At 37.1% G+C, this 27,352-nt stretch overlaps 2 protein-coding genes across 4 annotated transcripts in view; one reads left to right on the top strand and one right to left on the bottom strand.

The window, feature by feature from the left end:
• The window catches only part of LOC123531178 (SRC kinase signaling inhibitor 1-like), a 199,806-nt gene that overhangs the window by 151,407 nt on the left and 21,047 nt on the right, over positions 1-27,352 (bottom strand). The window lies entirely within an intron of this gene.
• LOC123527389 (myb/SANT-like DNA-binding domain-containing protein 4) lies at positions 19,889-21,022 on the top strand. The gene has a single exon (XM_053517852.1). It carries the CDS (start codon positions 20,066-20,068, stop codon positions 20,828-20,830), a length of 765 nt encoding a protein of 254 aa, XP_053373827.1. The 5' UTR covers positions 19,889-20,065; the 3' UTR covers positions 20,831-21,022.

The following is a 27,352-nucleotide window of genomic DNA, read 5'->3' as shown; positions in this document are numbered from 1 at the left end:
GGCAGTATGATCCAGAATCACTCAAAGCTTACATATACACAGGTGACATGCAACTTCATCATTGGAAGCTTACAACTCCTTTTATACATACAGGTGATGTATTTTTCAAATGTTGAAAGCTTACAACCCCTTTTATACATACAGGTGATGTGTTTTTTTAAATGCTGAAAGCTTACAACTCCTTTTATACATACAGGTGATGTGTTAGCTTACAACTCCTTTTATACATACAGGTGATGTGTTTTTTAAATGTTGAAAGCTTACAACTCCTTTTATACATACAGATGATGTGGGTTTTTTTAAATGTTGGAAGCTTACAACTCCTTTTAAACATACAGGTGATGGTTTTTAACTGTTGAAAGCTTACAACTCCTTTTATACATACAGGTGACATGTTGCTTCACAAATGGAAGCTTACAACTCCTTTTATACATACATGGAACATGTTGCATCATATTAGAGGCTTACAACTCCTTTTTATATACAAGGGACATGTATTATTACTGGAAGCTTACAACTCCTTTTATACATACATGGAAAATGTTGCATCATTATTAGAGGCTTACAACTCCTTTTTACATACAGGGGACATGGGGACAGGTTGTATCATTATTAGAGGTTTACCACTCCTTTTATATATACAGGGGACATGTTGCATCATCATTGGAAGCTTACAACTCCATTTATATATACAGGGAAATATTGCATCATTATTAGAAGCTTACAACACCTTTTATACATACAGGGGACATGTTGCATCATTATTAGAGGCTTACAACTCTTTTTTACATACAGGGGACATGTTGCTTCATTATTGGAAACTTACAACTCCATTTATACATACAGGGAACATGTTGCATCATTATTAGAGGCTTACAACTCTTTTTTACATACAGGGGACATGTTGCATCATTATTGGAAGCTTACAACTCCATTTATATATACAGGGAACATGTTGCATTATTATTAGAAGCTTACAACTCCATTTATATATACAGGGAACATGTTGCATTATTATTAGAAGCTTACAACTCCATTTATATATACAGGGAACATGTTGCATTATTATTAGAAGCTTACAACTCCATTTATATATACAGGGAAATATTGCATCATTATTAGAAGCTTACAACTCCATTTATATATGCAGGGAACATGTTGCATTATTATTAGAAGCTTACAACTCCATTTATATATACAGGGAAATATTGCATCATTATTAGAAGCTTACAACTCCATTTATATATACAGGGAACATGTTGCATTATTATTAGAAGCTTACAACTCCATTTATATATGCAGGGAAATATTGCATCATTATTAGAAGCTTACAACTCCTTTTATACATAAAGGGGACATGTTGCATCCTTATTAGAGGCTTACAACTCTCTTTTACATACAGGGGACATGTTGCATCATTACTGGAAATTTACAACTCCATTTATATATACAGGGAAATATTGCATCATTATTAGAAGCTTACAACTCCATTTATACATACAGGGAACATGTTGCATCATTATTAGAGGCTTACAACTCTTTTTTACATACAGGGGACATGTTGCATCATTATTGGAAACTTACAACTCCATTTATATATACAAGGAAATATTGCATCATTATTAGAAGCTTACAGGGAACATGTTGCATCATTATTAGAGGCTTACAACTCTTTTTTACATACAGGGGACATGTTGCATCATTATTAGAAGCTTACAACTCCATTTATACATAGAGCTGACATACTGCTTCACAGGTGACATGTTGCTTCACAGGTGACATGATACGCTTACAAATTCTTTATACAAGATGATGTGTTGTTTCATTATTGGAAGCTTACATCTCCTTTTATACATACAGCTGACACACAGCTTCACAGGTGATATGGTGCACTTACAACTCCTTTCATACATACTGGAGACATGTTGTGACAAATGGAAGCTTATACAACTACCTTTGTACAGGCTACTTAACCACTGAAAGTTCATCATTCCTTTTATTCATACAGTTGACATGATAACTTGCCAATATTTTTTTATACATATGGCCTCAATCATACAAATGCATTGTATTATAGTTGTGTAAAATGCTAGAAGTAAAAAAAATGTCTATTGTTCTTAACACACTCTACTCACTTCATTGATATGTTTCTTAGAAGCTTATATTATACATGGTAGGGTAAGAATAATCTATGAATATCAAGTTATTTCCATCTGCAATCCTGTTCCTACAGTAGAGAATGGCTACTGGGGACAATTGTACAAGCCAGATAATCAGATAATTATTGACTTGGACAAGATTACTCCAACTGGACAGAGAACATTCATCACAAACAATTCTGGAGATTGTCTCCAACATTTTATGACAAAACTTCCATCTTTGACCAGAAATGGCTGAATGTGATTGTTCATAACAATTTCCATCTTCTTTGACCAGGTATGGCTGAATCTGGCTTTCATCTTTGACCAGGTATGGTTGAATCTCACTTTCATCTTTGACCAAGTATGGCTGAATCTGGTTGCTCATAACAAACTTCCATCATCTTTGACAAGGTATGGCTGAATCTGGCTTTAATCTTTGACCAGGTATGGCTGAATCTGGCTTTCATCTTTGACAAGGTAAGGCTGAATCTAGATTTCATCTTTTACAAGGTATGTTTCAATCTGGCTTTCATCCTTGACAAGGTATGGCTGAATCTAGCTTTCATCTTTGACCAAGTATGGCTCAATCTGACTGCTCAAAACAAGCTTTCATCTTTGACAAGGAATAACTGGATCTAGTTACTCATAACAAACTTCCATCTTCTTTGACAAGGTATGGCTGAATCAGGCTTTCATCTTTGACATGGTATGGTTGAATCGGGCTTTCATCTTTGACAAGGTAAGGCTGAATCTAGCTTTCATCTTTGACCAGGTATGGTTCAATCTGGCTTTCATCTTTGGCAAGGTATGGTTGAATCTTGCTTTCATCTTTGACCAAGTATGGCTCAATCTGACTGCTCAAAACCTGCTTTCATCTTTGACAAGGAATAACTGGATCTAGTTACTCATAACAAACTTCCACCTTCTTTGGCAAGATATGGCTGAATCTAGCTTTCATCTTTGACCGGGTATGGCTGAATCTAGCTTTCATCTTTGACAAGGTATGGCTGAATCTGGCTTTCATCTTTGACAAGGTATGGCTGAATCTGGCTTTCATCTTTGACAAGGTACGGCTGAATCTGGCTTTCATCTTTGACAAGGTATGGCTGAATCTAGTTTTCACCTTTAACAAGGTAAGGCTGATTCTGGCTTTCATCTTTGCCAAGGTATGGCTGAATCAGGTTTTAATCTTTGACAAGGTATGGTTGAATCCGACTTTCACCTTTGACAAGGTAAGGCTGAATCTAGCTTTCATCTTTGACATGGTATGGTTGAATCTGGCTTTCATCTTTGACAAGGTATGGCTGAATCTGGCTTTCATCTTTGACAAGGTATGGCTGAATCTAGTTTTCACCTTTAACAAGGTAAGGCTGATTCTGGCTTTCATCTTTGCCAAGGTATGGCTGAATCAGGCTTTAATCTTTGACATGGTATGGTTGAATCCGACTTTCACCTTTGACAAGGTAAGGCTGAATCTAGCTTTCATCTTTGACATGGTATGGTTGAATCTGACTCCCATCTTTGACAGGGTAAGGCTGAATCTAGCTTTCATCTTTGACCAGGTATGGCTCAATCTGACTGCTCATAACAAACTTCCATCTTCTTTGACAAGGTATGGCTGAATCTAGTTTTCATCTTTGACCAGGTATGGCTGAATCTGGCTTTAATCTTTGACAATGTATGGCTGAATCTAGCTTTTATCTTCGACCAGGAATGGCTGAATCTGGCTTTCATCTTTGACATGGTATGGTTGAATCTGGCTTTCATCTTTGACAAGGTAAGGCTGAATTTAGCTTTCACCTTTGAACAGGTATGGCTCCATCTGACTGCTCATAACAAGTGTCGTCTTTGACAAGGAATAACTGGTAACAAACTTACATCTCCTTTGGCAAGATATGGCTGAATCTGGCGACCAGGTATGGCTATAACAAACTTTAATCTTTGACAAGGAATGCCTGAATCTGCTCATCATAAACAAACTTCCATTTTTGACAAGAACTTCCATTTTTGACAATGTATCTGAATCTGGTTGCTCATTAGAAACTTCTACCTTTGACAAGGTATGGCTGAATCTGGTTGCTCATAACAACATTTCACCTTTCTTTCACCAGATTCTACATTTAAAAGAGTTTTCTACAGTTAAGACAGACAATTGTAGATAAATCTTCACAGATTTGGACAGTCAATAATCCTAAATCTGACTTTATCCGCCTTTTTGTCTAGTAAATCTCTGAAAATCTAACTGAAATACCATGTATCATCTAGCGTTTTAATATCATTAAACTTTCCTTGAGGAAATGATTTACATTATCTATTGTGGAAATCATTGTAGAAATCATTGCAGCCAATTGATTCCCAATAAATCATTAACTGTAGACTACTTGGTGGCCAAGAATGATTAGCAGTATATGATTTAGTAATGATCTTCTAGGCAAAATTTTACTATAGGCAATAAAATAGACAATATATACTGTAAAATCATCAATATTCATGGGGGAATAATTGTTTTTGTATTCTATGATCAGTTTGTGAAATCAGATCCCACTGTGTGTGTTCAGGTTTAGTATCTTTGGTAACAATTTTTCAGTCAAATGAGCCACAGTGTCTACTTGTAGCAGTCAGTGCAATTCCCAACTTTATAGTACTGTAACTGTAATATCATGCTGTAGTTAATGATTATATTTCCTCCCCCACTCCCCTCTTCCCTGCACTACCGATAACCTGTCACAGGTAACTGCTTTTGTACAAAAAGTAAATTTGGGAGGTTAGCTGGCTAGCTGCTTAATGGAAGTTGTCTTGACAAGCACATGTCTAGGTGCTCTCAACATATTAATCATAATGTCTTTTCAATCACAAAACCAATATGATGTTGAACTTTGACCTACTAACCCCTCCCCCCTTCCCCACCACCCACCCCAAAAAAAAATAACTACACACTGACCACAGAGGATCATCCATACTGTTTTCTTTTGGATTAATGCAGATTCAAGGTGAAAGACTAGAGCTATGACTAAACGTGAGTAATACCCTAAATGTTGTGTTCATGTCCTTTGTCCATCAAATGTGACCCTGACCTTGAACCTAATGACATGGATTATGCAAGATGCATAACATCTGGATAAGGTTAACAATTGGTGTTAGTTTTATGAAAATCCTTCTAGTGGTAAAGAGGATATGGAGGAGACACTTATTACAGCTATTTGATATTTGACCTCCAAATGTGACCTTTGACCTTGTGACCTGGATTGTGTGCTATGCACATCTCTTGATGAGGTAAACATCTGATGTTAGTTTAAATAAAATCTTGCAAGCAGCTGATAAAGATTTAAGCAGACATGAAGTTAAGTTATTTGACCTCTGACCTCAGTGTGACTTTGACCTTGGACCAATAATCTTGGTTGTGTGGTCTACACATGACAACTGGTGTTTGTTTTATTATCCTCCCATCAGTTAAGAAGATTATGGAGTGGATACAAATATGGACAGATGGACGGACAGACGTGTAACTCTAATATAGCCCCCATATTCTTTGTATCCTGGGGGTACAATATGGAACTTCAGATGTATTGTTTTCTGTCAGATGGAACATTCACCACATCTAGTATTGAAACTGCAATCTCTAGATAAGTTAGTTGCACTCACCCTAATGAACTGGGAAGAATTGATTCCCTATGTTTCCATAACAAGAGTCATTCCTCTAACATACTCAGCTTATATAAACTTTCTCTGGAAGATATCTAGACTATAAGGTCACAAAGATAACAAGAGGGCCATTATGGCCCCAAGCTGCTCACCTGACAATGACTATTTGACCTTGAATACGTGTATGAGACACTAAATCATGAATGGTAACAATTGTGTTTAATTGGTATAAAATTTGAAGACAAACAAGAGCTGTCCGTAAGACAGCCAAGCTCGACTATTCGAAATATTGTCACAGAAGCAGGAAATTATTACCCAAAATGTTAAATATCAAAAGAGTTTTAAGTTCGAAAGGGGACATAATTTGACCAAAATACATAACAGAGTTATGGGACTTGATGCTATCAACTAGTTTTATAACCCCAAAGAAACATGTTAAGTTTTAATTCAATATCTGCATTAGTTTTGGGGATAGTAACTTGCATGTAAAACTTTAACCAGAATTTTCTAAGTCCAAAAGGGGGCATAATTTGCTCAAAATACATGTTAAGAGTTATGGAACTTGACCCAGTGAGGTTGGTAATTGACCTAGAAAAAGAATAAATAAGTTTCAAAGCTATATGCCTTTTGGTAATAGCTGTATGTACTTGCACGCAAAACTTTAACCAGGATTTTCTAAGTCCAAAAGGGGGCATAATTTGCCCAAAATACATGTCAGAGTTATGGGACTTGGTGCTATCAACTAGTTTTATAACCCGGAAGACACGTGAAGTTTCAATTTAATATCTGTAGTAGTTTTGAAGAGAGTTACTTGCATGTAAAACTTTAACCAGGATTTTCTGAGTCCAAAAGGGGGCATAATTTGGCCAAAATACATGTCAGAGTTATTGGACTTGACCCAGTGAGGTAGGTAATTGATCTAGAAAAAGAAAAAATAAGTTTCAGATCTATATGCCTTTTAGTAATAGCTGTATGTACTTGCACGCAAAACTTTAACCAGAATTTTCTAAGTCCAAAAGGGGGCATAATTTGGCCAAAATGAAGGTCAGAGTTATGGGACTTGGTTCTATCAACTAGTTTTATAACCCCGAAGACACATGTGAAGTTTCAATTCAATATCTGCATTAGTTCTGGAGATAGTAACTTGCATGTAAAACTTTAACCAGAATTTTCTAAGTCCAAAAGGGGGCATAATTTGCTCAAAATACATGTTAGAGTTATGGAACTTGACCCAGTGAGGTTGGTAATTGACCTAGAAAAAGAATAAATAAGTTTCAAAGCTATATGCCTTTTGGTAATAGCTGTATGTACTTGCACGCAAAACTTTAACCAGAATTTTCTAAGTCCAAAAGGGGGCATAATTTGCCCAAAATACATGTCAGAGTTATGGGACTTGGTGCTATCAACTAGTTTTATAACCCGGAAGACACATGTGAAGTTTCAATTTAATATCTGTAGTAGTTTTGGAGAGAGTTACTTGCATGTAAAACTTTAACCAGGATTTTCTGAGTCCAAAAGGGGGCATAATTTGGCCAAAATACATGTCAGAGTTATTGGACTTGACCCAGTGAGGTAGGTAATTGATCTAGAAAAAGAAAAAATAAGTTTCAAATCTATATGCCTTTTAGTAATAGCTGTATGTACTTGCACGCAAAACTTTAACCAGAATTTTCTAAGTCCAAAAGGGGCATAATTTGGCCAAAATGAAGGTCAGAGTTATGGGACTTGGTGCTATCAACTAGTTTTATAACCCCGAAGACACATGTGAAGTTTCAATTCAATATCTGCATTAGTTTTGGAGATAGTAACTTGCATGTAAAACCTTAACCAGAATTTTCTAAGTCCAAAAGGGGGCATAATTTGCTCAAAATACATGTTAGAGTTATGGAACTTGACCCAGTGAGGTTGGTAATTGACCTAGAAAAAGAATAAATATGTTTCAAAGCTATATGCCTTTAAATGATAGCTGTATGTACTTGCATGCAAAAACTTAACCAAGGTGTGACGCCGACGCCGACGCCGACGCCAGGGTGAGTAGAATAGCTAGACTATTCTTCGAATAGTCGAGCTAAAAACAACAAGAGGGTCATGAAAGCCCTGTATCGCTCACCTGACCAACTGACCTAAAGATCATCAAGATTAACATTCTGACCAAGTTTCATTAAGATATGATCATAAATTTGGCCTCTAGAGTGTTAACTAGTTTTTCCTTTAATTTGACCTAGTGACCTAGTTTTTTAACCCACATGACCAAGATTCGAATGTGACCTAAAGATCATCAAGATAAACATTCTGACTAAGTTTCATGAAGATACAGTCAGAAATGGGGCTTCTAGATTGTTAACGAGCTTTACTTTTGATTTGACTTGGTGACCTAGTTTTTGACCCCACCTGACTCAGATTGGAACTTAAATTTAAAATCATTAAGGTTAATGTTCGGACCAAGTTTCATAAAGATATGTCATAAATGTGGTCACTAGAGTGTTCACTAGCTTTTCCTTTGATTTGACCTGGTGACCTAAGTTTTGACCCCACATGACCCAGATTCGAACCTGTCCTAGAGGTCATCAAGACAAACATTTTGATCAATTCCCATGAGTTTCAAACTTAAAATTAGGTCTCTAGAGTGTTACCAAGCTTTGCCTTTGATTTGACTTGGTGACCTAGTTTTTGACCCCACCTTACCCAGATTGAAACTTGACCTAAAGATCTTCAAGATTAACATTCTGACCAAGTTTCATTAAGATATGATCATAAATGTGGCCTCTAGAGTGTTAACAAGCTTTTCTTTTGATTTGACCTAGTTTTTGACCCCACCTGACCCAGATTTTATCTTGACCTAAAGATCGGACCATGTTTCATTAAGATGCGGTCATAAATGTGGCTTATAGAGAGTTAACAAGTTTTCCTTTGATTTGACCTGGTGACCTAGTTTTTGACCCCACCTGACCAAGATCGAATGTGACCTAAGGATCATCAAGATTAACATTCTGACTAAGTTTCATGAAGATACAGTCATAAATGTGGCCTCTATAGTGTGTTAACAAGCTTTAGATTTGATTTGACCTAGTGACCTAGTTTTTGACCCCAGATAACCCAATATGGCACTTGTCCATGATTTGATTGAGGGTAACATTCTGACAAAGTTTCATTAAGACTATGCCAAAATTGTGACCTCTAGAGTGTTAACAGTCAAATTGTTGATGACGACGGACAGACGGACGATGGCCACAGGGCAATCACAAAAGATGCTTTTCAGCAACACTGACCTTGACCTCAGTGGCCCAAAAGAAAATCTAATCAAGATCTCAATATAGGCTTACTATACACCAAGTTTTGCATGAATAATTTATGTCAATCTGTACTGAAGTAACTGACCAGATACCAAATGTTTGACACCAAGATGGCTGCCAACCCAAACATACCCAAATGTAATAAACCTGGATTTTCAAGAAAGCCTGCTTGAAAATTATTTGCATATGCATGTATCTTGCTGCTATGAAATGAACAAGAATAGATATACATTTGAAGTTGGCTCAATTCCCTGGGTTCCAATAACTGAATAACTACACACGCCATAATTTGACCTAAAAGCAATATTTTTACTACCCATCATCACACTTTTTCATGAAAACCTGCCTAAGATCAATGGATGTAAAATTATTACAGTACTAAATATTACAGGGATATTATCATACTGGCCGGTTAAGCTGTGAAATACAAGAAACAGCGTGCCGTAGATTATTACACTTTTGTCACCATTTTCCAGAAGAATACGCAATGATTGGGCAATGAAGAGCTCAAAGGAGATGAAAGATTGTCCTACTATTGAATTATTTGATCAATAACATCGTATAGATGAGAAGTTACCATAAAATCTGGCCTACCATAGACATACTGCAAGATACGCTGTATCATCTAAGAAATGAAAACATCTATTACACAGGGCTCATCTTTAATAACATTTTATGATTACATCCATTTAAGATTGAAGTATCTGAAAAGCTTTGTTTTTTCTTTTCATTTTAATGAAATTTCAGGTTTTAAATTCTGGGATATCAGTTGGTCTTTCTGGCAGATTTGGGGCCAAAGCTCAACACCAAAGCCTTAATATTTTGATAAAAATTCTGCTCAAATTGTTGAACAAAAATTTGGGATTTCTTTTATCAAGAGCTGGCCGGTATTGTTTTCAGAATATAAGTTTCTATCAATAAAATCTTAATACAGACATTTTCAAACCATTACATGTGAAATCTTCCATCAAAAAACATTTTTGTCACCAGTCCTGTGTCTGCAAGCCCAGCTTCTTACAAGGGCTTCTGCACAAAGGATATCTATAAAAAACAATGTTATGGCAGTTGAACCACTGATCAAAGTCCTTAGCAACATTGTCAAATAGCGATGTTTTACCTAAGTAATTGTGGAACTCCAGAAAGGGTACCTATGGCTGTCGACTCTGATCAAAGTTCCTTTCAGAAGGACTATGGTAATGCACAGTGAACAAATTGATCAATTTGAGTAAAGGATATCTATGACAAATGAACCATTTAGTAAATTTATTTACTTATTTATCTGGGTTTTACGGCGCACCATCACAGTATAGGTTATATGGCGCCAAACAGGACTACAAAAATTCCCAACAAAATAAAATGTACATTGCAAGAATTTTGGAAAGGGGATCTATGTCAGTTGAACCATTTAACAAATTTCCTAGCAAAATGCAAGGTACAGTAGAAGAATTTGAGAAATGAGATATATGGAAGTTGAACCATTAAACAAATTTCCTAGCAAAATGTACAAAACAATACACAGAAGAGAAACACCCAAGACTGTAAATCTTTGACAGTGACCCTTGAACAATGTTCCTAAAAGGTTTTTGACTGTGTCAGGACCATTAACATGCTGGACACAACTGATTCTGCTTTTGCGACCAGTGCAGAGCATGCTCTATTCATTATTCAGTCAGTATCTTTTTTTGTATGGTCCCCTTTTAACAGTTAATTGTACTGTCCAAATTGAAAGTTGGACAAGTTCATTATAGAAATTTAGCATTTTTTCATACATTGCATGGTGCAATCTGGCTGCAAACATTTTCAAAGGAGGAAATTTTGTTTAGACAAGCGAACATCACTCAATACTTTGATTCTTTCCTTGCACTTTATTTTAGATTACATGAGAATACATCAAAATAATAAATGACCTTTGGCGCCTGTCTTAAACAGAGGACATTATTTGTATAGACAATTGATTCAGGAGAGTTTTCTGGATGATGACTTGACACATGGCTTTAATGCATCATTTCCTCACAGGCGTAATCAATATGCGTGCAACTGTAAAAGAATACTGAAACTTTTACATCCAAAAAGGAACTTTCAACATACAAAAAGAAATAAAACTAGACAAGCAGTCTGAAAGACAGCTATATCCCCCACCACTGTTATGGATAGTGAAAAGGTTCATGGTATTGGGTGGAAGCATTGACGTTGTCAAGAATGCTCAAACCTTTGACCTTGAGTTCTGACCTTGACCTTGAGCGAACATGGCTGACTCATGAGTTCTGCACATCATCTTGATGAGGTGATCATTTGACCCAAGTTTCATGAGAATCCTTCAAGGGTTTAGGAGATACAGAGCTCAAACCTTTGACCCCAAGTTGTGACCTTGACCTTGAGCTGAGTTCTGCACATCATCTTGATGAGGTGATCATTTGACCCAAGTTTCATGAGAATCCTTCAAGGGTTTAGGAGATACAGAGCAGACACAAAATGGAAGGCTCAAACCTTTGACCTTGAGTTGTGACCTTCACCTTGAGCTGACAATGCTGACTCATAAGTTCTGCACATCATCTTGATGAGGTGATCATTTGACCCAAGTTTCATGAAAATCCTTAAAGGGGTTTAGGAGATACAGGACGGACTGAGACCATTCCTATAACCCCCCACTACTTGTGGCAGGGGATTAAAAAACTCAGCCAGCATTCACAGTATTAGTTACTTTTTGTCCTCCACAACCCATGTATCATTAAAACACACACTTCGAGAATACACATTTTGAGGCATGAAGTTACTTGGAAGAAGAAGAATGAGGAGGGAATGGGAAGTAGAAACTAAGTTCTTTTATCAGTGCTGTGATAATTAGTGGAAAACAAAGTTTGAGGTCATTAAACAACAAGAAAATACTCTTAAACTTAGCCTTACCCTTACCCTGCTAAATTTCTACACTGAACTTGTCCATCTTTCAATTTGGACAGTACTATTAACTCTGTTAAATGAGGTGCTTACCAAAAAGATTCTGACTGAATGACGAACAGTGCAGATCTTGATCAGACTGCATGTATGTGCAGTCTGATCATGATCTACACTAGTCGCAAAGGCTGAATCAATTGTGTCCAGCATGATAAGGGTTAAGGAACAGTTAAATATATGACCCTATAAAGTGTCATTTTGACCTATGACCTCTTAGTAGGACTTTGACCTTGCATGATTGATTGCTGTGTATGGTGGGTAACTGTGCTGGCCAATAAGATAATCCTTAAAGAGTGTCGAGAAGTGCATGACCTTGAACTTGTCTGTTAAAGTGTTTCACAAAAATATGATAAGCAGCTTAAAAGTAGTGATGACAAAGTTTCTTAAATAAAATCATAGTAGGACAACTCCATAAAAATAACTGAACCCAAATGGCAAAAACATTGAAAATGACGCTTTTGTAGTTACCAGTGATGTGCAACAGAAACAAAATATGACTAGTTGTTTAAAAAAATTTTATTGACAGATGGACAGGCAGACAGTCAAGAACAATAAGAACTTTATTATATCCCATCTTTATGAAGAGACCTATGAGGTAGACATAATAAGTGTGACAAAAACTGTTTTTGGCAAACAAGCTGCAGCATATAAATTGACAAACTGTTGCCTAAATCCAAAAATATTTGTTATGTGCAAAAGCTTTTGCAGCTGGGTAAGTATGTGACCACATGCTGCTGTTAAGCATCTCTTTCAACAATTTTTCAATCATACAAACAATGGTGTCTACTTGTAGAAGTGAGCACAATGCCAAGTTTTATAGTGCTGCCTCACTGAAATATCGCGCCAAAGACAAGTGACATGATACCCCACCAGTCACACTATACTGACATAGTGCTGACCAGTTCTGGTACTATCATCGTAATACTGAGTGCTTAGAGTAAAGAAGTATACACACTAGTACCTTTCTTCATGTTTTTGGAATTACGGGAGCAAAATCAAGACTTCCTGCACTCGCAGCGGGTGCTCTACCACTAGGCTACAGAGGCGGTTTTGTAGTCCTTTGAAGCTGAAGAGCTAAAATTACTACTCTTGATGCTGTTGATAATTCTTATTATGTAATAAACGCACAAGGAAAAAGAATGTACACTGATTAGAAATATAATAAATTTTGACAAATAGGCAAAATATCACAACCCCTGAGAACACAACACTAATATGACAGATATCTCTGAAAGTGCTGGGAATTTAACACTCTTATATCAGTTTAATCAACTTTTCAGAATATCAGGTGTCAATTGTACAGCCATTTTCTTCTTTATTGATATTTCAGTATTTTGTTATACTGGAAATAAAAAGGCCTAAAGCCAACCATTTAATCATCAACGTCAAACATTTAATCACCACTGTTTGAGGTAACAGAACATTTATGCCTCAATAATAGTTTGCTAATATTTTCATACTATGATTATATTGCAAATAACACTCGAATTTAGTGATCAGCAAGGTAAATATAGAATCAATTTCTTTGAAGGAAAAATTTAATTCCAATTATTTTAGTTGTGATCAATAAAATAAAGTTTAAACCTCTCACTGTTAGGTGATAGACTCCAAAACGGCAACAACTTATTAAATCCATTTATTTTATGTAAATTCATACAGATTTAGTACTGGAAAGTATGATAGACATTTTATTTCTGGAAATTACAGGAAAATGAAGATTCCTGATTTCTATCGCTTATCCTGTGTCAGAGAGGCTCATTTGCAATAAAACAGATTTTGGAAATGCTTCAAAAACTTTTTTGGAAAGCAGAAGTATACAAAAATCTGAAGAAACCATTTGGTGATTCCCCCCCCCCCCCCCCCCCCCCCATTTGTCTTCATACCTAGTGTTTTTGTACTGATAGATGCATTGTTATATTAAGTTATATGCAAAATGCCTCATATAATGCATTATGTGCCACTGAAATGCTCAAGTTTCTTGCAAATCAAAAATGTTCAGTCATATAATGGTAGTAATCATTCAAAGTTACTGTAATTATAGTCTAGCCAAAGGACTGATTCTAAAAGATATTACTAAACAGTCTATTCTGGATAATTTCTGAAGATTATCATTGGCTATAGCATATCCTTAGGACATCGGGCACATTTTCATGCAATCTCACCAGGCATAGGTATGTTTTTTACAACACAGAAAATGACATCACTCGACCTTCAGCTATTTCCGTAAGTAATTAAAGAAAATAAAAGTAGACAGGCTAAACTTGAAGACGAAAGTCGCAATTGCATTGGTTGATAGTCAGGGGTCACCCCATCTAAATGTATGCGTGTGGACTTCTTCTTTTTTTTTTACTAATGGGGAGTCAATTTTCAGCATTTTCTAACAATTTGAAAATACCTGGGCTTTAGCATGACATGTCAGCTTTTCATCTACGAAAAAATATTTGAACTCGGAATAAACACAAATCTCACGGAGCAAGGGTATATGGAGATTTTTGGAACTTTGTCAAATCATTCATTAGGTCCTTTTTGATGTTGTCTGAAAGTGTCAGTATATCCCTCGGATGCAAGATATTTCCTTATTTGAGAGCTGCAAACCTAGACATTTCCAAACCTAGACATTTCCAAATTGACGGATGACGGACGGAGGACGGACGACGACAGACGACGGACACAGATCGATCACAAAGCTCTCCTTTGAGCACTTCGTGCTCAGGTGAGCTAAAAAAGAAACAAGAGCTGTCAGTGGACAGCGCGCTCGACTATTCTCAGTGCTTGATAGTATAATATAAGCAATGAGTAAAACTAACATTACAATAAGCATATTCTAAGTCAACAAGAGCTGTCTCCATAGGATGACACATGCCCCCGATGGCACTTTAAATGAATAGTTATGGCCGATGTTAGAGTTTAGGACCTTTGACCTACGGAGCTGGGTGTTGCACGCGACACGTCGTCTTACTGTGTCACACATTCATGTGTAGTTATTTTAAAATCCATGCATGAATGACAAAAATATGGACCGGACAAGCCCATCAATGCACTATCATGAAAAATGACCTTTAACGTCTAAGTGTGACCTTGACCTTTTGAGCTACGGACCTGGGTCTTGCGCGCGACACGTCGTCTTACTGTGGTACACATTCATGCCAAGTTATTTGCAAATCCATCCATCGATGACAAAGATATGGACCGGACACGCCCATCAATGCACTATCCTTTAATGTCTAAGTGTGACCTTGACCTTTGAGCTACGGACCTGGGTCTTGCGCACGACACGTCGTCTTACTGTGGTACACATTCATGCCAAGTTATTTGAAAATCCATCCATCGATGACAAAGATATGGACCGGACACGAAAAATGCTGACAGACCGACAGACTGACAGACCGACAGACGGTTCAAAAACTATATGCCTCCCTTCGGGGGCATAAAAAGGGGCCACAATTCAGTCAAAATGCTCGATAGAGTTGCCTCCTCCTTTTTACAGACTGGGGTCATGATGGCAAGCAAGTATGCAAAATATGAAAGCAATACCTCAATGGACTTTGAAAAAATTTGGGTGGTACGCAAACTTTAACATTTATTCTAAGTCGAAAAGGGGCCATAATTCAGTCAAAATGCTTGATAGAGCTGCCTCCTCCTTTTTACAGACTGGGGTCATGATGGTAAATAAGTATGCAAAATATGAAAGCAATATCTCAATGGACTTTGAAAATATTTGGGGTGGTACGCAAACTTTAACATTTGTGTGACACCCACGCTAACGCCGACGCCGGGGCGAGTAGGATAGCTCCCCTATTCTTCGAATAGACGAGCTAAAAAAAAACATTATTATGTCGCATTTAAAATTATACTGAATGCAGGAAGGCAGAACGCCAACCATTTAATCACCAATGTTTGACGTAACAGAACATTTATGCCTCAATAATACTTTGCTAATATTTTCATACTATGATTATATTGCAAAAAACACTCGAATTTAGTGAACAGCAAAGTAAATATAGAATCAATTTCTGTGAAGGAAAAATTAAATTCCAAGTATTTTCTAGAAATAAACTGCAAAAAACAAATATGTCTGCCAATTTAATTTTTAAGTATTTGATCAATAAAATAAAGTTTAAACCTCTCACTCGTTAGGTGATAGACTCCAAAACGGCAACAACTTGTTAAATCCATTTATTTTAACATAAATTCATACAGATTTAGTACTGGAAAGTATGATAGACATTTTATTTCTGGAAATTACAGGAAAATGAAGATTCATGATTTTTATCTTGTATCTTGTATCCTGTGTGATACAGGCTCATTTGCAATAAAACAGATTTTGGAAATACTTCAAAAACTTTTTTGGAAAGCAGAAGTACACAAAAATCTGAAGAAACCATGCATTTGGTGTTTTTTCCCTGTCTGTCTTCATACTTAGTGAAAGTGTTTTTTGTACTGGTTACATTGTCTCAAAGTTACTGATAGATGCATTGGTATGTTACGGTATATACAATGTGCCTCATTTAGTGCCCCTAGTGAATAAAATAATTATTCAATTCAATGCCACATGCACCACTGAAAACCTTAGAGAGTGACTTGCAAATCACAAAATAAATAATTCAAAATTAACCTATTATAGACTTAGCCAAATAGAATGATGATAAAAAATATTACCAAGGAATTTCTCACACAATTAATTGGACATAGCATAAAAATAGACTGGATTCTTTATCAGTCAAAGCCAATGTACTTCCTCATCACTACTAAAGGGAAACAACTTCTCTTTGTCAGATAATAAACTAGAATGAGTTATTTCCCTCTTCAGATGCTGAGGTAAATCTCTGCTTTGCCAGAGGAACAGATAATGTAAACTGATGGTCTCAGCCCAGGCCCGGAACCAGAAATATTTGACTGGGGGGGGGGGGGGGGGCACCAGTCTGGAATGAAGACGTCACTGCCAAGGAGAGCGGGTAGGTAATGGAAGGGGTCTCTGCCCGATGTTAGGGTGGTCAGGGGGAATTCCCCCTGTAAATTTTTGAAATACAGGTATGAAATGGGACCTATTTTTAGGTCTAAATTTTGAGGTAAAGGAGGGGTTACTCCCTTCTTGATGGGGGAGGGGGGTCAGGGGCTCTCCCTCAAGAAAAATTTTGAAATACATGTATGAAATGGGGGCTCTGGTGCGTTTCTGGTTCTTAATTTAATAAGAATGGAGAAAATATTATTCCATTGCCAAAACAGTAAGGTGCATCTTTGATGGGTATAGGTCACATCTCAGCCAACTGGGGGAAGTGGGGGGGGGGGGGGGGGGGGTCACAAGCTCCCTTAGACCGGTCCTGGATCCAGGCCTGCAGCCACAGATGACAGCATAATCTCTTAATCACTAACACTAAATCTTGACCACTGTGGGGTCATATATAAACATGATTTTTAAAGCCCTGCTCCGCGGCTATTCAACCCATGATTACAACAGGTAACAGTCAACGGCCACGCGCCACACTTTAGCATGTAAAACTACAGGTATTTTATATAGAATTTTATATAAAATAGACTCTATTTTGACAGGCATCAATGTTCATAGTCAGGATTTCATGCTTTTTCAGTGACAATTTAAGGTTAAAAGGTAGGACTGGAGCAGGTCTATAAGGCAATCTTCATACATGTATTTTACTGCATTGCCATGTTCATTTTTGGGTAAGTTAAAAAATCTATTAATCTGATCACTCCATTAATAGTGATTGATAACACATGCATCATTAAACAATTTAAGCTGAAATCATATCTATTTTCACATTAACTTGTCACACTACCTATTAATATACTAAATCACTACATACTTAATGGTTTTTGTTTTGCCTTAGGTGGTGTATAAATGTGTGAATATCAGAATTATGAATATTATTATGTATTTTCATTTATTTCAATGCAGGTAAATATCAATACAGTCAAATTATCATTGCATTTAATGATAGCCAGAAATCCCAAACACCTGCAATTAATACTTTTCTAGACAGAAACATTCTTCTCACTAATTTCTTTGGATTTCGGATAATACCCTAGCTAGACTTCACTATGTATTCAAAATTACAGCTATGACAATTGGATGTAGAGTACCAGGTTCAAAACTGTCCACATTTGCACAAAAATTCTACAGTGCACTATTATATACAAGGGTCCCATCTAGGTGCATGGACCTAATTAAAATCAAACATTATGCTAATGCTGGTGTCTAACAATTCTCAAGGAAAGTCTGTTCACTGTTTCAACAACCAATGTCAGCAACTTACAATACTAAGTTATTACAGAAGAAAACTACTGTCCTATATTCATGAAAGTTTTAGTTTGAAATTAATGCTTAGGCCTAAAAAAAAAAATTCTTTGTTTCCGGTAACATGCTAAAAAAAATTAGGGTAGGCTGGAATTTTTTTTTATTAAGTGAGACTTTTCGGAAATTATTTTTGTATCAAACTAGAAATGTGTCCATGGGACACAGATGCCCCCACTACATGACATTAAAATGACAATTTTTTCCCAGGTCGGGGGCCAAAAATGACAATTTTTTCCCAGGTCAGGGGCCAGAACTCCTACAATACTGAATAAATCCGGATGCGAAACCCAAGGTGCACAACTGCACATGCTGACCAACATTCCTGTAAACTTTGGTGACTCAAGGTCAAATACTTTTGGAGCTACGCATGACACAACATTAAAATGACCCATTTTTAACTAAGTCAGTGGCTATAACTCCTACATGACTGAATGAATCCAGATGCAAAACCCCAGGTGCACAACTGCATATGCTGACCAACATTCCTGTAAACTTTGGTGATTCTAGGTCAAATACTTTTGGAGCTATGCGCGACACAACATTAAAATGACCAATTTTTTACTAAGTCAGGGGCCATAACTCCTACATGACTGAATGAACCCGGATGCGAAACCCCAGGTGCACAACTGCACATACTGACCAACATTCCTGTAAACTTTGGTGACTCTAGGTCAAATACTTTCGGAGCTATGCGCAACACAACATTAAAATGACCAATTTTTTACTAAGTCAGGGGCCATAACTCCTACATGACTAAATGAATCCGGACGCGAAACCCCAGGTGCACAACTGCACATACTGACCAACATTCCTGTAAACTTTGGTGACTCTAGGTCAAATACTTTTGGAGCTATGCGCGACACAACATTAAAATGACCAATTTTTTACTAATCCGGACACGAAACCCCAGGTGCACAACTACACATGCTGACCAACATGCCTGTAAAGTTTTGTGACTCTAGGTCATATACTTTTGGAGCTAGGCGCGACACAACATTAAAATGACCAATTTTTACAAAGTCAGGGGCCATAACTTCTACATGACTGAACGAATCCGGACGCGAAACCCCAGGTGCACAACTACACATGCTGACCAACATTCCTGTAAAGTTTTGTGACTCTACGTCAAATACTTTCAGAGCAACGCGCGACACAACATTTTCGGAAGGACGGACGGAAGGACGGACGGACGGACAAGAGCAAATCTATATGCCCCCCCTACTTTCATAAAAATGAATACAAATAAGGGGGTTATGTCTTTAGAGCATCAGTAAGTTGATTTCTAACATCATTGACCATGTTTAAAGCATAAAAAGTGCAGTTTTGCAACTTTTTGCTAAAAAGTTGAAAAAAAAAAATTCTCCAAGGCCATAAAAACATTTAGGGTCGGGCCAAAAATTTAGGGTAGGTCGGGATACCGGAAACAAACAATTTTTTTTTTTACGCCTTAGACTAAAATTGCTGTACCACTTCCTTTGTAACAAATCTATAGTCCAGGGGTGACTAACTCGAACATACGATATCGTAACATTTACGTTTCAACTTACGATGCCAGTTAAGGTAATGCTACGTTGGTGTTGTTTCACTAACTGATACGTCACCATATCTATCATCGTAGCGAGTTACCTGTTTACGACACCTTAATTGTGTAAGGTATACCTTATGCAGCGCGCTTACGGATTACACATTTTTATGCAATTTAAATTGATTGAGCATATCAATGAATGATGGCCGAGCAACAGAAGAAAAAACGAAGGGCTAATTTTTCTATAGAGGAACTTAATGTTTTGACAGAAGAAGTAAGTTGTAATAAACGTATTCTATTTGAAAAATTCAGTGATACGGTAACAAATGAGAAGAAAGGAAAATGCTGGCGCGAAATTGTTGTAAAAGTGAACGCTGTCTCGTGTACTGAAAGAACTATGGATGAAATAAGGAAGAAATGGTCAGATTGGTCATCTTCAGTGAAGGTGAAGGCATCAAAATTTAAAACTGCTTGTAACAAGACAGGTGGCGGCAAGCTCGAGTCCCCAAAACTGACTGAATTAGAGGAAAAGGTTATTTCAATCATCGGACCGACTGCTGTTGATGGAATTGTGGGCGGCGTCGATACCGTACGTTCTATCTCGCCTCCAATAATCCAAGTACCAGATGAGCCTGAAACATCGCAAACGCCTAATCTGAATTGCTATGTGACTTTAGACATAGAATATGTTCCTGCGCAGACGGCTAACCCAGAGACAGTACCGTTTAAGAAGAGAAAAATAGCAAGTACAACGCCGTGTGAAGACAACGGTGAGAAAGAGATTATTAAAATAGAACAACAGAAGCTGGAACTCAAGCGCGAGAGGCTTCAAATTGAGCAGTTTCGTCTAAGCATAGAGCAGAGGAGATTGGAAGTAGAAGAGAAGATTTTAAAAATTCTGGAAGGGCATGTGCGCACGAATACACCAAATGATTCCACAGCTTTTCCATATTTCAGTCTTTGAAGGTATACCTTTGTTGGACTATATTTTTCACAGTTCACACGTGTGAAGAATGTCATCGTATTTTTACACATTTTCTATATATGTGAATAATAGAATCACATTTTTCGCACAGCAATTCTTCACAAACATGTGAAGAACATGATTTTTAGTGTACAATAAGATGGTCGACTAATAACTGTTATTATTCTAAGCCCCGACAGCTATACTGTCCTAAAACAAGGGTGGAAAGTGCAAATGTTTGCATGTGACAGCAATGTTTCTTGTATATATTAGTATTTGACAGGCCAGGCAGCATAAATATGGAAATTAATGTTTCATATGCCCGTAACTACTAAAGATATTTATATGAAACTTCACACATATCTTTGGGGTCATTATGTAAGGTCACTGCCACTCACTGAGAAAGTCCAACAACTACATCTGATAAAGAGTTAAGAAAAATTATTCTCTTTTTTTTGTGCTTTGTTTTTCATGTTGAAGTTGTGCGTGCATCTCTGTTTTTACTGACACAAAAGTTTTGTTTCACTGACAAGCACTGAAAATAGTCGAGCGAGCTGTCCTACTGACAGCTCTTGTTATAACTTAATGGCATTAAGCCAAGTACCCGCTTTTTGCGTAGTGCTTCAAATACGTCACATGCATAATAATTATAATCCTATGTAGCACATATTGAGCTTTTTACGGTCACACTCTAAATACTTTTCACTCTGTATATATGTCTATATGATTGGAATGTATGATTAGGAAAATAACGTCTACTGTTGTTAAATGTAATTACCTAAATTTTGCCAATTTGGTACCAACAATTAATACATGTATATTATATTTACATTCGCCCTATTCTTTTGACGTTCATTTCGTATGAACAGCAAAGGGGAAGGCGCGAAAGTTACGTCATCGCTGCTTAGTGATAACCAACCGCTGTTTTGACGACGTCGAGAACGTTTCTTAGATGATGTCGCAGTTGAACGAAATGGCCGAGAAGCTGATATTAATGTTAAATGCAGCAAAATATGTGCAGTTTATAATATTATCTTGTTTACAAATGAAAGGAAAATATACAGTAGTGTAAATATAAGAAATGAAACTATTTTCTTTCGGTGTTCATGCGAAATGAATGACAGAATAGGATCGAAAAAATCATTTCCTAGCGCAAGGTCATCAGCTGAAAATTCTAACACGATCCGCATTTTGCTCAATAAAGACAAAGAAGAAATTTGGCGTGCATTATCCTATACATTAAAGCACGCCCGGCCTAAAAAAATTATGTCATGTACGTGACATGACGTCATTTGGACCTTGTAACGTCTACTATTACGTAGTGACAGAATGTAATCCATCAACATAAACGTTAGATCATGTTAGAATCAAAATAATAAATCCTTTAAACGTCGAATTAAAAAGTAAAAGAATTATAAAAAACTTAATAAGCGATTTCGTGCTAAATATAGGCCTACGCATAATACACTTTGTATCCCATGCGCACGACAAAAACGGCAAATACTTCAAGGTTCTGTTTTGCCTAATGTCTCAAAGTTAGTAATGTCTTGCACACGTGATACTAATACGTAGATGTTAGCTAAAATGTATTAGATATTTTGAATAAAGCGCTTTTTTTTTTAATTTTCAGTATCTTTGGCTATGGACGGAGGTTTTGTCATACATTTCCATAAATGACATTATTACAGTGATTTCCAAGGTCAGCAGGTTGTTTCGAGAAATTGCGAGGGCTGGCTCATTCTGGAGTCAGCAAAGATTCGCCAGAATTAAAAAACCTACAACAGTGCTTGATTTTAGCGGAGTATTGGGTTATATGAAGAATCTGCATTACTTACATGTTGATTTATCTCTTGTCAGAGATACACAGTGTTTCCATGAGCTGAAAAATCTGAAATGTCTGCATATTTATGCGAGCGAACCTGAGAGCTTAGTAATTTCTGAACTATGTATTAATTTAAAACAAGCATTGAAGCTACTTTCCGAGTTTAAATCATCGGGAATAAATTTTACCAGTGAACATCAATTATTTCTAACGTATTTCATGTCTAGAGTGGAAATTATGTCATTCTTTGGATGTGCACGTCTCTCAGCAGAGGATTTTCGATACATGTGTAGACGACTCCATACACTGAGAATAGTTCATGTAGAAATGGATATACATGTAAGTGACGTTAGAAACTGGGCTGCTATTCTCAACAGTTTGTGTGGACAAGTACGATTCCATATTAATATGGTTGATCAATTTCCCAGAGATGTTCTTAAATACAACAGGCACCAGTACTTACATGTCTGAGCGGAGAAGTATATTTTGCTGACGGATGCTGTAATGATGAGCATTACATTTGTTTACTTTGAACAAGTTTTACAGATGAAAGATTCCTTCGGGCAGAAGAACAGCCTTTATATGTTTTTTATATATATATAATTCTATGGGTTTTATCTGTGAAAATGAGTGTTTGGCTGAAGAAGAGCCATTTTCATGTGGGTTTTTTCATTTGTTACAACGTTAATATGTATAAATGTCCACTTTTCTGTTACAGTTTTTGAACACATGTCCTTTATCAAGAATCATAAGAAAGGGCAAATGTTCGAAATTTTTAATGAAAGACTGAACATTTAGTATTCTGAGGATACAAGAAAGTTTTGTATTCACGATTCCTTTTGTTTGGGTGTGAAAAACCTGTTCATGTTATATTTTCTAAAGAAGAAAAAAACACGTGTTTTTATTTCGTTTTTGTTTCTTTCGATCTATATTAAACAAATACCTCCGGTTAGAACATAGGGAGATCTATGTTAAGCAAAAACGTCCAGTAAGCCGATAAAGACATCTATGTTAAACAAAGACCTCCGGTACGCACATAGGGAGATCTATCTCAAACAAGACCTCCGGTATCCACGTAGGGAGATCTATGTTAAACAAAGACGTCCGGTATGCACACAGGGAGATCTATGTTAAACAAAGACGTCCGATATGCAGATAGGAAGATCTATGTTAAGGAAGAGACCGGTATCCACATAGGAAGATCTATGTTAAACAAAGAACTCCGGTATGAACATAGGGAGATCTATGTTCATCGTGTATGCGATTCATCTATATAACCTCTTGTTGCATTTTCATCAAACTTGGTTTGAAGAATGAAGTTTAGCTATGCGTATTATGATTATGGGTCACTAGGTCAAATGTTAAGATGTTAGGTTCCTGTGGATGGTAAATCTTGTCCGTATTTCATGTCAAAACCCCATTATTGGATGTTCCCTAAACTTGAGTATGAAGTGTTTTTGTTCATATTGTAAATTGGATCACTAAGTTTAATGTCAAGGTCAGACTGGGCATCTTGCTGGTGATTCATTTTCAATGTGGTCATTGGCTGTTATAAAATGTGCATAATGGATTTTTTTATTGTTCTATTAAATATTCTTTAAGGGACTTGATATTGTTATTTCATTTTTTTTGTCAAGCCCATTAAGTGACCTCGACATAGTAGCCTCAATGGCTGTTCTGTGTCATTATCTCAAAGGTCAAGGTCACACTTAGAGTTTTTAAAAGTTTACTTTGTCATTTAATGTTTGATTTTCAAATGGCCTGACACCTTTGCTCACCGTCATGAGACGGTATGTGGTGCGCAAAATCTGTCAACATTCAAAAGGTCAAATGTCACACTTGCAATTTAAAGGTCAAATATGATTTTATGATACATACTGACAATACGCGGGCTCGACATATTGCCTTTAGGCATTTACTTTTTCAACATCTCTTTGGTGGGAATATCAATGTAACGAATTATCTAGGTTTTATTGTATTTAATGGTAATTTGATCGTGCTTCGATAACAATATATAAAAATAATAATGCTTGAACATACTGTACGGAAAGTTTTATAGGAGTGTGAACTCTATCCAAGTTGATGTCGAGCAATTTTAAGTAAATGTGTGCTGAAGCAGCCTGTCTCTTACACGACGACCCGTTGCGTCCTGTTGGAGGGCGTTACAATATCCGTCGTCTTGTATCATGTCTCCTTCGTTGTCGTCATTATTGTCATCTCCGGTAGCTGGAATCGGAATTCTTCTTCTGATGCAGATGTTGTGTAATATTCCAGTTGCGCATATGATGTTTATATTTCGTTGCGGAGAGTACATCAGGTAACCGCCCGACTTGTGAAGGCATCTGAAACGCATTTTCCACAGGCCAAATGTTCGTTCAATGATGCATCTTGTGCGTTTATGGCAAGCATTATATCGTCTCTCGGCAACCGTGGTTGGAGCTAAAATGGGCGTCAAGAGAAAAGTTTGTAAAGGATATGCGCTATCTCCTAGCAACCAGCTATTGTTTAGGTTAGCCGCGGCCAAAAATCTGGAAATGGCGCTGTTATTCCATATATACGCGTCATGTGTGGAACCAGGCCATCTCACTACTAGATTTTGAAATTCAAACTGAGCATTACAGATGCCCTGTACATTTATTGCATGAAAGCCCTTTCTTGTTACATAAAGGGGTTCGTCTACAGACGGAGCTATAACTGGGACAAGTGTACCGTCAACAGCACCGATCACGTTAGGAAATCCACTGATGTTGTAGAAATCTTGCTTGACTTTAGCAATATCCCGTTGCCTTTCGGGAAATGTTATATGATGTTCATGGAGATGGCAGAGTTCAGCAGATACTGAATGAATACTCCTAGAAACGGACATCGCTGTTACTCCGTGGGCACGTCCCAATACAGACTGAAAACTGCCACTTGCATAATATCCTAAGGCGATAGCAACAGTCAAGGAGACTGGAAGAGACTGATTTCTGTATGTTGGTCTTCTTAAGCCGTCTTCCAGCTCTGCGCATAAGTTGAAAATTGTTTGTCTATCAAAGCGATAATTTAAAAGCAGCGATTCGTCATCCATATAATCCAGCGGATTTTGCCTGTCTCGGAATACACGACGCTCGATACGTCTTCGCCTGTTCTGCAGAAACATCAAATACCTGGCCATACCTGAAAGTGTTAAAAACACCCATGTACTTATGACACTAAAGAAACAACGATGTTTTAAATATAAATGTCCAGCTGGCTCGACATTCAGTTCTGCATTCAGCCAGATTTTCGAGTTTTGAATGTTGAGCCAAATATTGACCTAGCTCGACAGTCAGCTCGACATTCGACTTAAATATCAAGCCGGCTAAATAGTTTGGGATTTAATTGTCCAGCTGGCTCAGTTCAACATTCGATCTATTCAAGGGGAATGTCGACTATAGAGCTTTCAGGACATTCCAAACTCGAAATTGACAAGCTGAATGTCAAGTCTGTTCGACATTTAAAACACAAATGACAAGTTGAATGTCGAGTCTGTTCAACATTTAAAACCCAAATGACAAGCTAAATGTCGAGCCTGCTTTACATCCAAAGCCCGAATACCCAGCCGAATGTCAAGCCTGCTCGACATATAAAACACGAATGACAAAATGAATTACGAGCCTTGTCGACATTCAAAACAAGTATACTATTACAAGCTGAGGCTCGACATTTAAAACACGAATGACAAGCTGAATGACGAGCCTTCTCGACATTCAAAACCCGAATGACAAGCTGAATGTCGTGCCTTCTCGACATTTAAACATAAATAACAAGCTGATTGTCAAGCCTTCTCTACATTAACAACACGAATGACAAGCTGAATGACGAGCCTTGTCGACATTCCAGACCCGAATGACAAGCTGAATGTCGTGCCTTCTCGACATTTAAAGCACGAATGACAAGCTGATTGTCGAGCCTTCTCTACATTAAAAACACGAATGACAAGCTGAATGACGAGCCTTCTCAACATTTAAAGCACGAATGACAAGCTGATTGTCGAGCCTTCTCTACATTAAAAACACGAATGACAAGCTGAATGACGAGCCTTGTCGACATTCAAAACACGAATGACAAGATGAAGGTCGAGCCTGCTCGACATTTAAAACACGAATCGAAAATTGAATGTCCAGCATTCTCGTTATTCAAAACATGAGTGTCAAGCTGAATGTCGAGCCTTCTCAACACTCGAAACCCGAATGACTAAAATATTAGAGCGTTTGTGTAACTTCGTGTTTGACATTTTGCCAACTTGTTGCATAGTCATGTATGGTCAAATAGTTATATTACTTTTTGCAACCGATCACCTTGGACAAAAGCTTTTAATTTACATTTGAATCGGAAAGTATGGTACACTGTATATGCTAAATAGGTTTTTACCATGTCATTTTATCGGAATATTTTGTAATAATTAAATAAAAATAAAATTTTCTTACCTTTTTCGTGAGTCACGCAGATACGGTGGTGATATGGGGTCGATGATTTCACCTTAAGCTACGAGACAATTTAGGGTCACATCGTATCTAACGAGAGTTTCGAGTTAACCACAAAAATCGCTACGGGAACGTTACGTTGGTCTTAAGGTTATCTTAAGGGTAACGATACCTTTGAGTTAGTCACCCCTGGTCTTTCCCATGGACCAGTTTCTTTAAACTTTGTATACTAACTGCAATTTTGAACTAGAG

This window comes from Mercenaria mercenaria, chromosome 11 (assembly GCF_021730395.1).
Source record: "Mercenaria mercenaria strain notata chromosome 11, MADL_Memer_1, whole genome shotgun sequence".
In the NCBI taxonomy this organism is placed as follows: domain Eukaryota; kingdom Metazoa; phylum Mollusca; class Bivalvia; order Venerida; family Veneridae; genus Mercenaria; species Mercenaria mercenaria.
The sequence above is the reverse complement of the archived record's forward strand: the minus strand, read 5'-3'. Positions and strand labels throughout refer to the sequence as shown.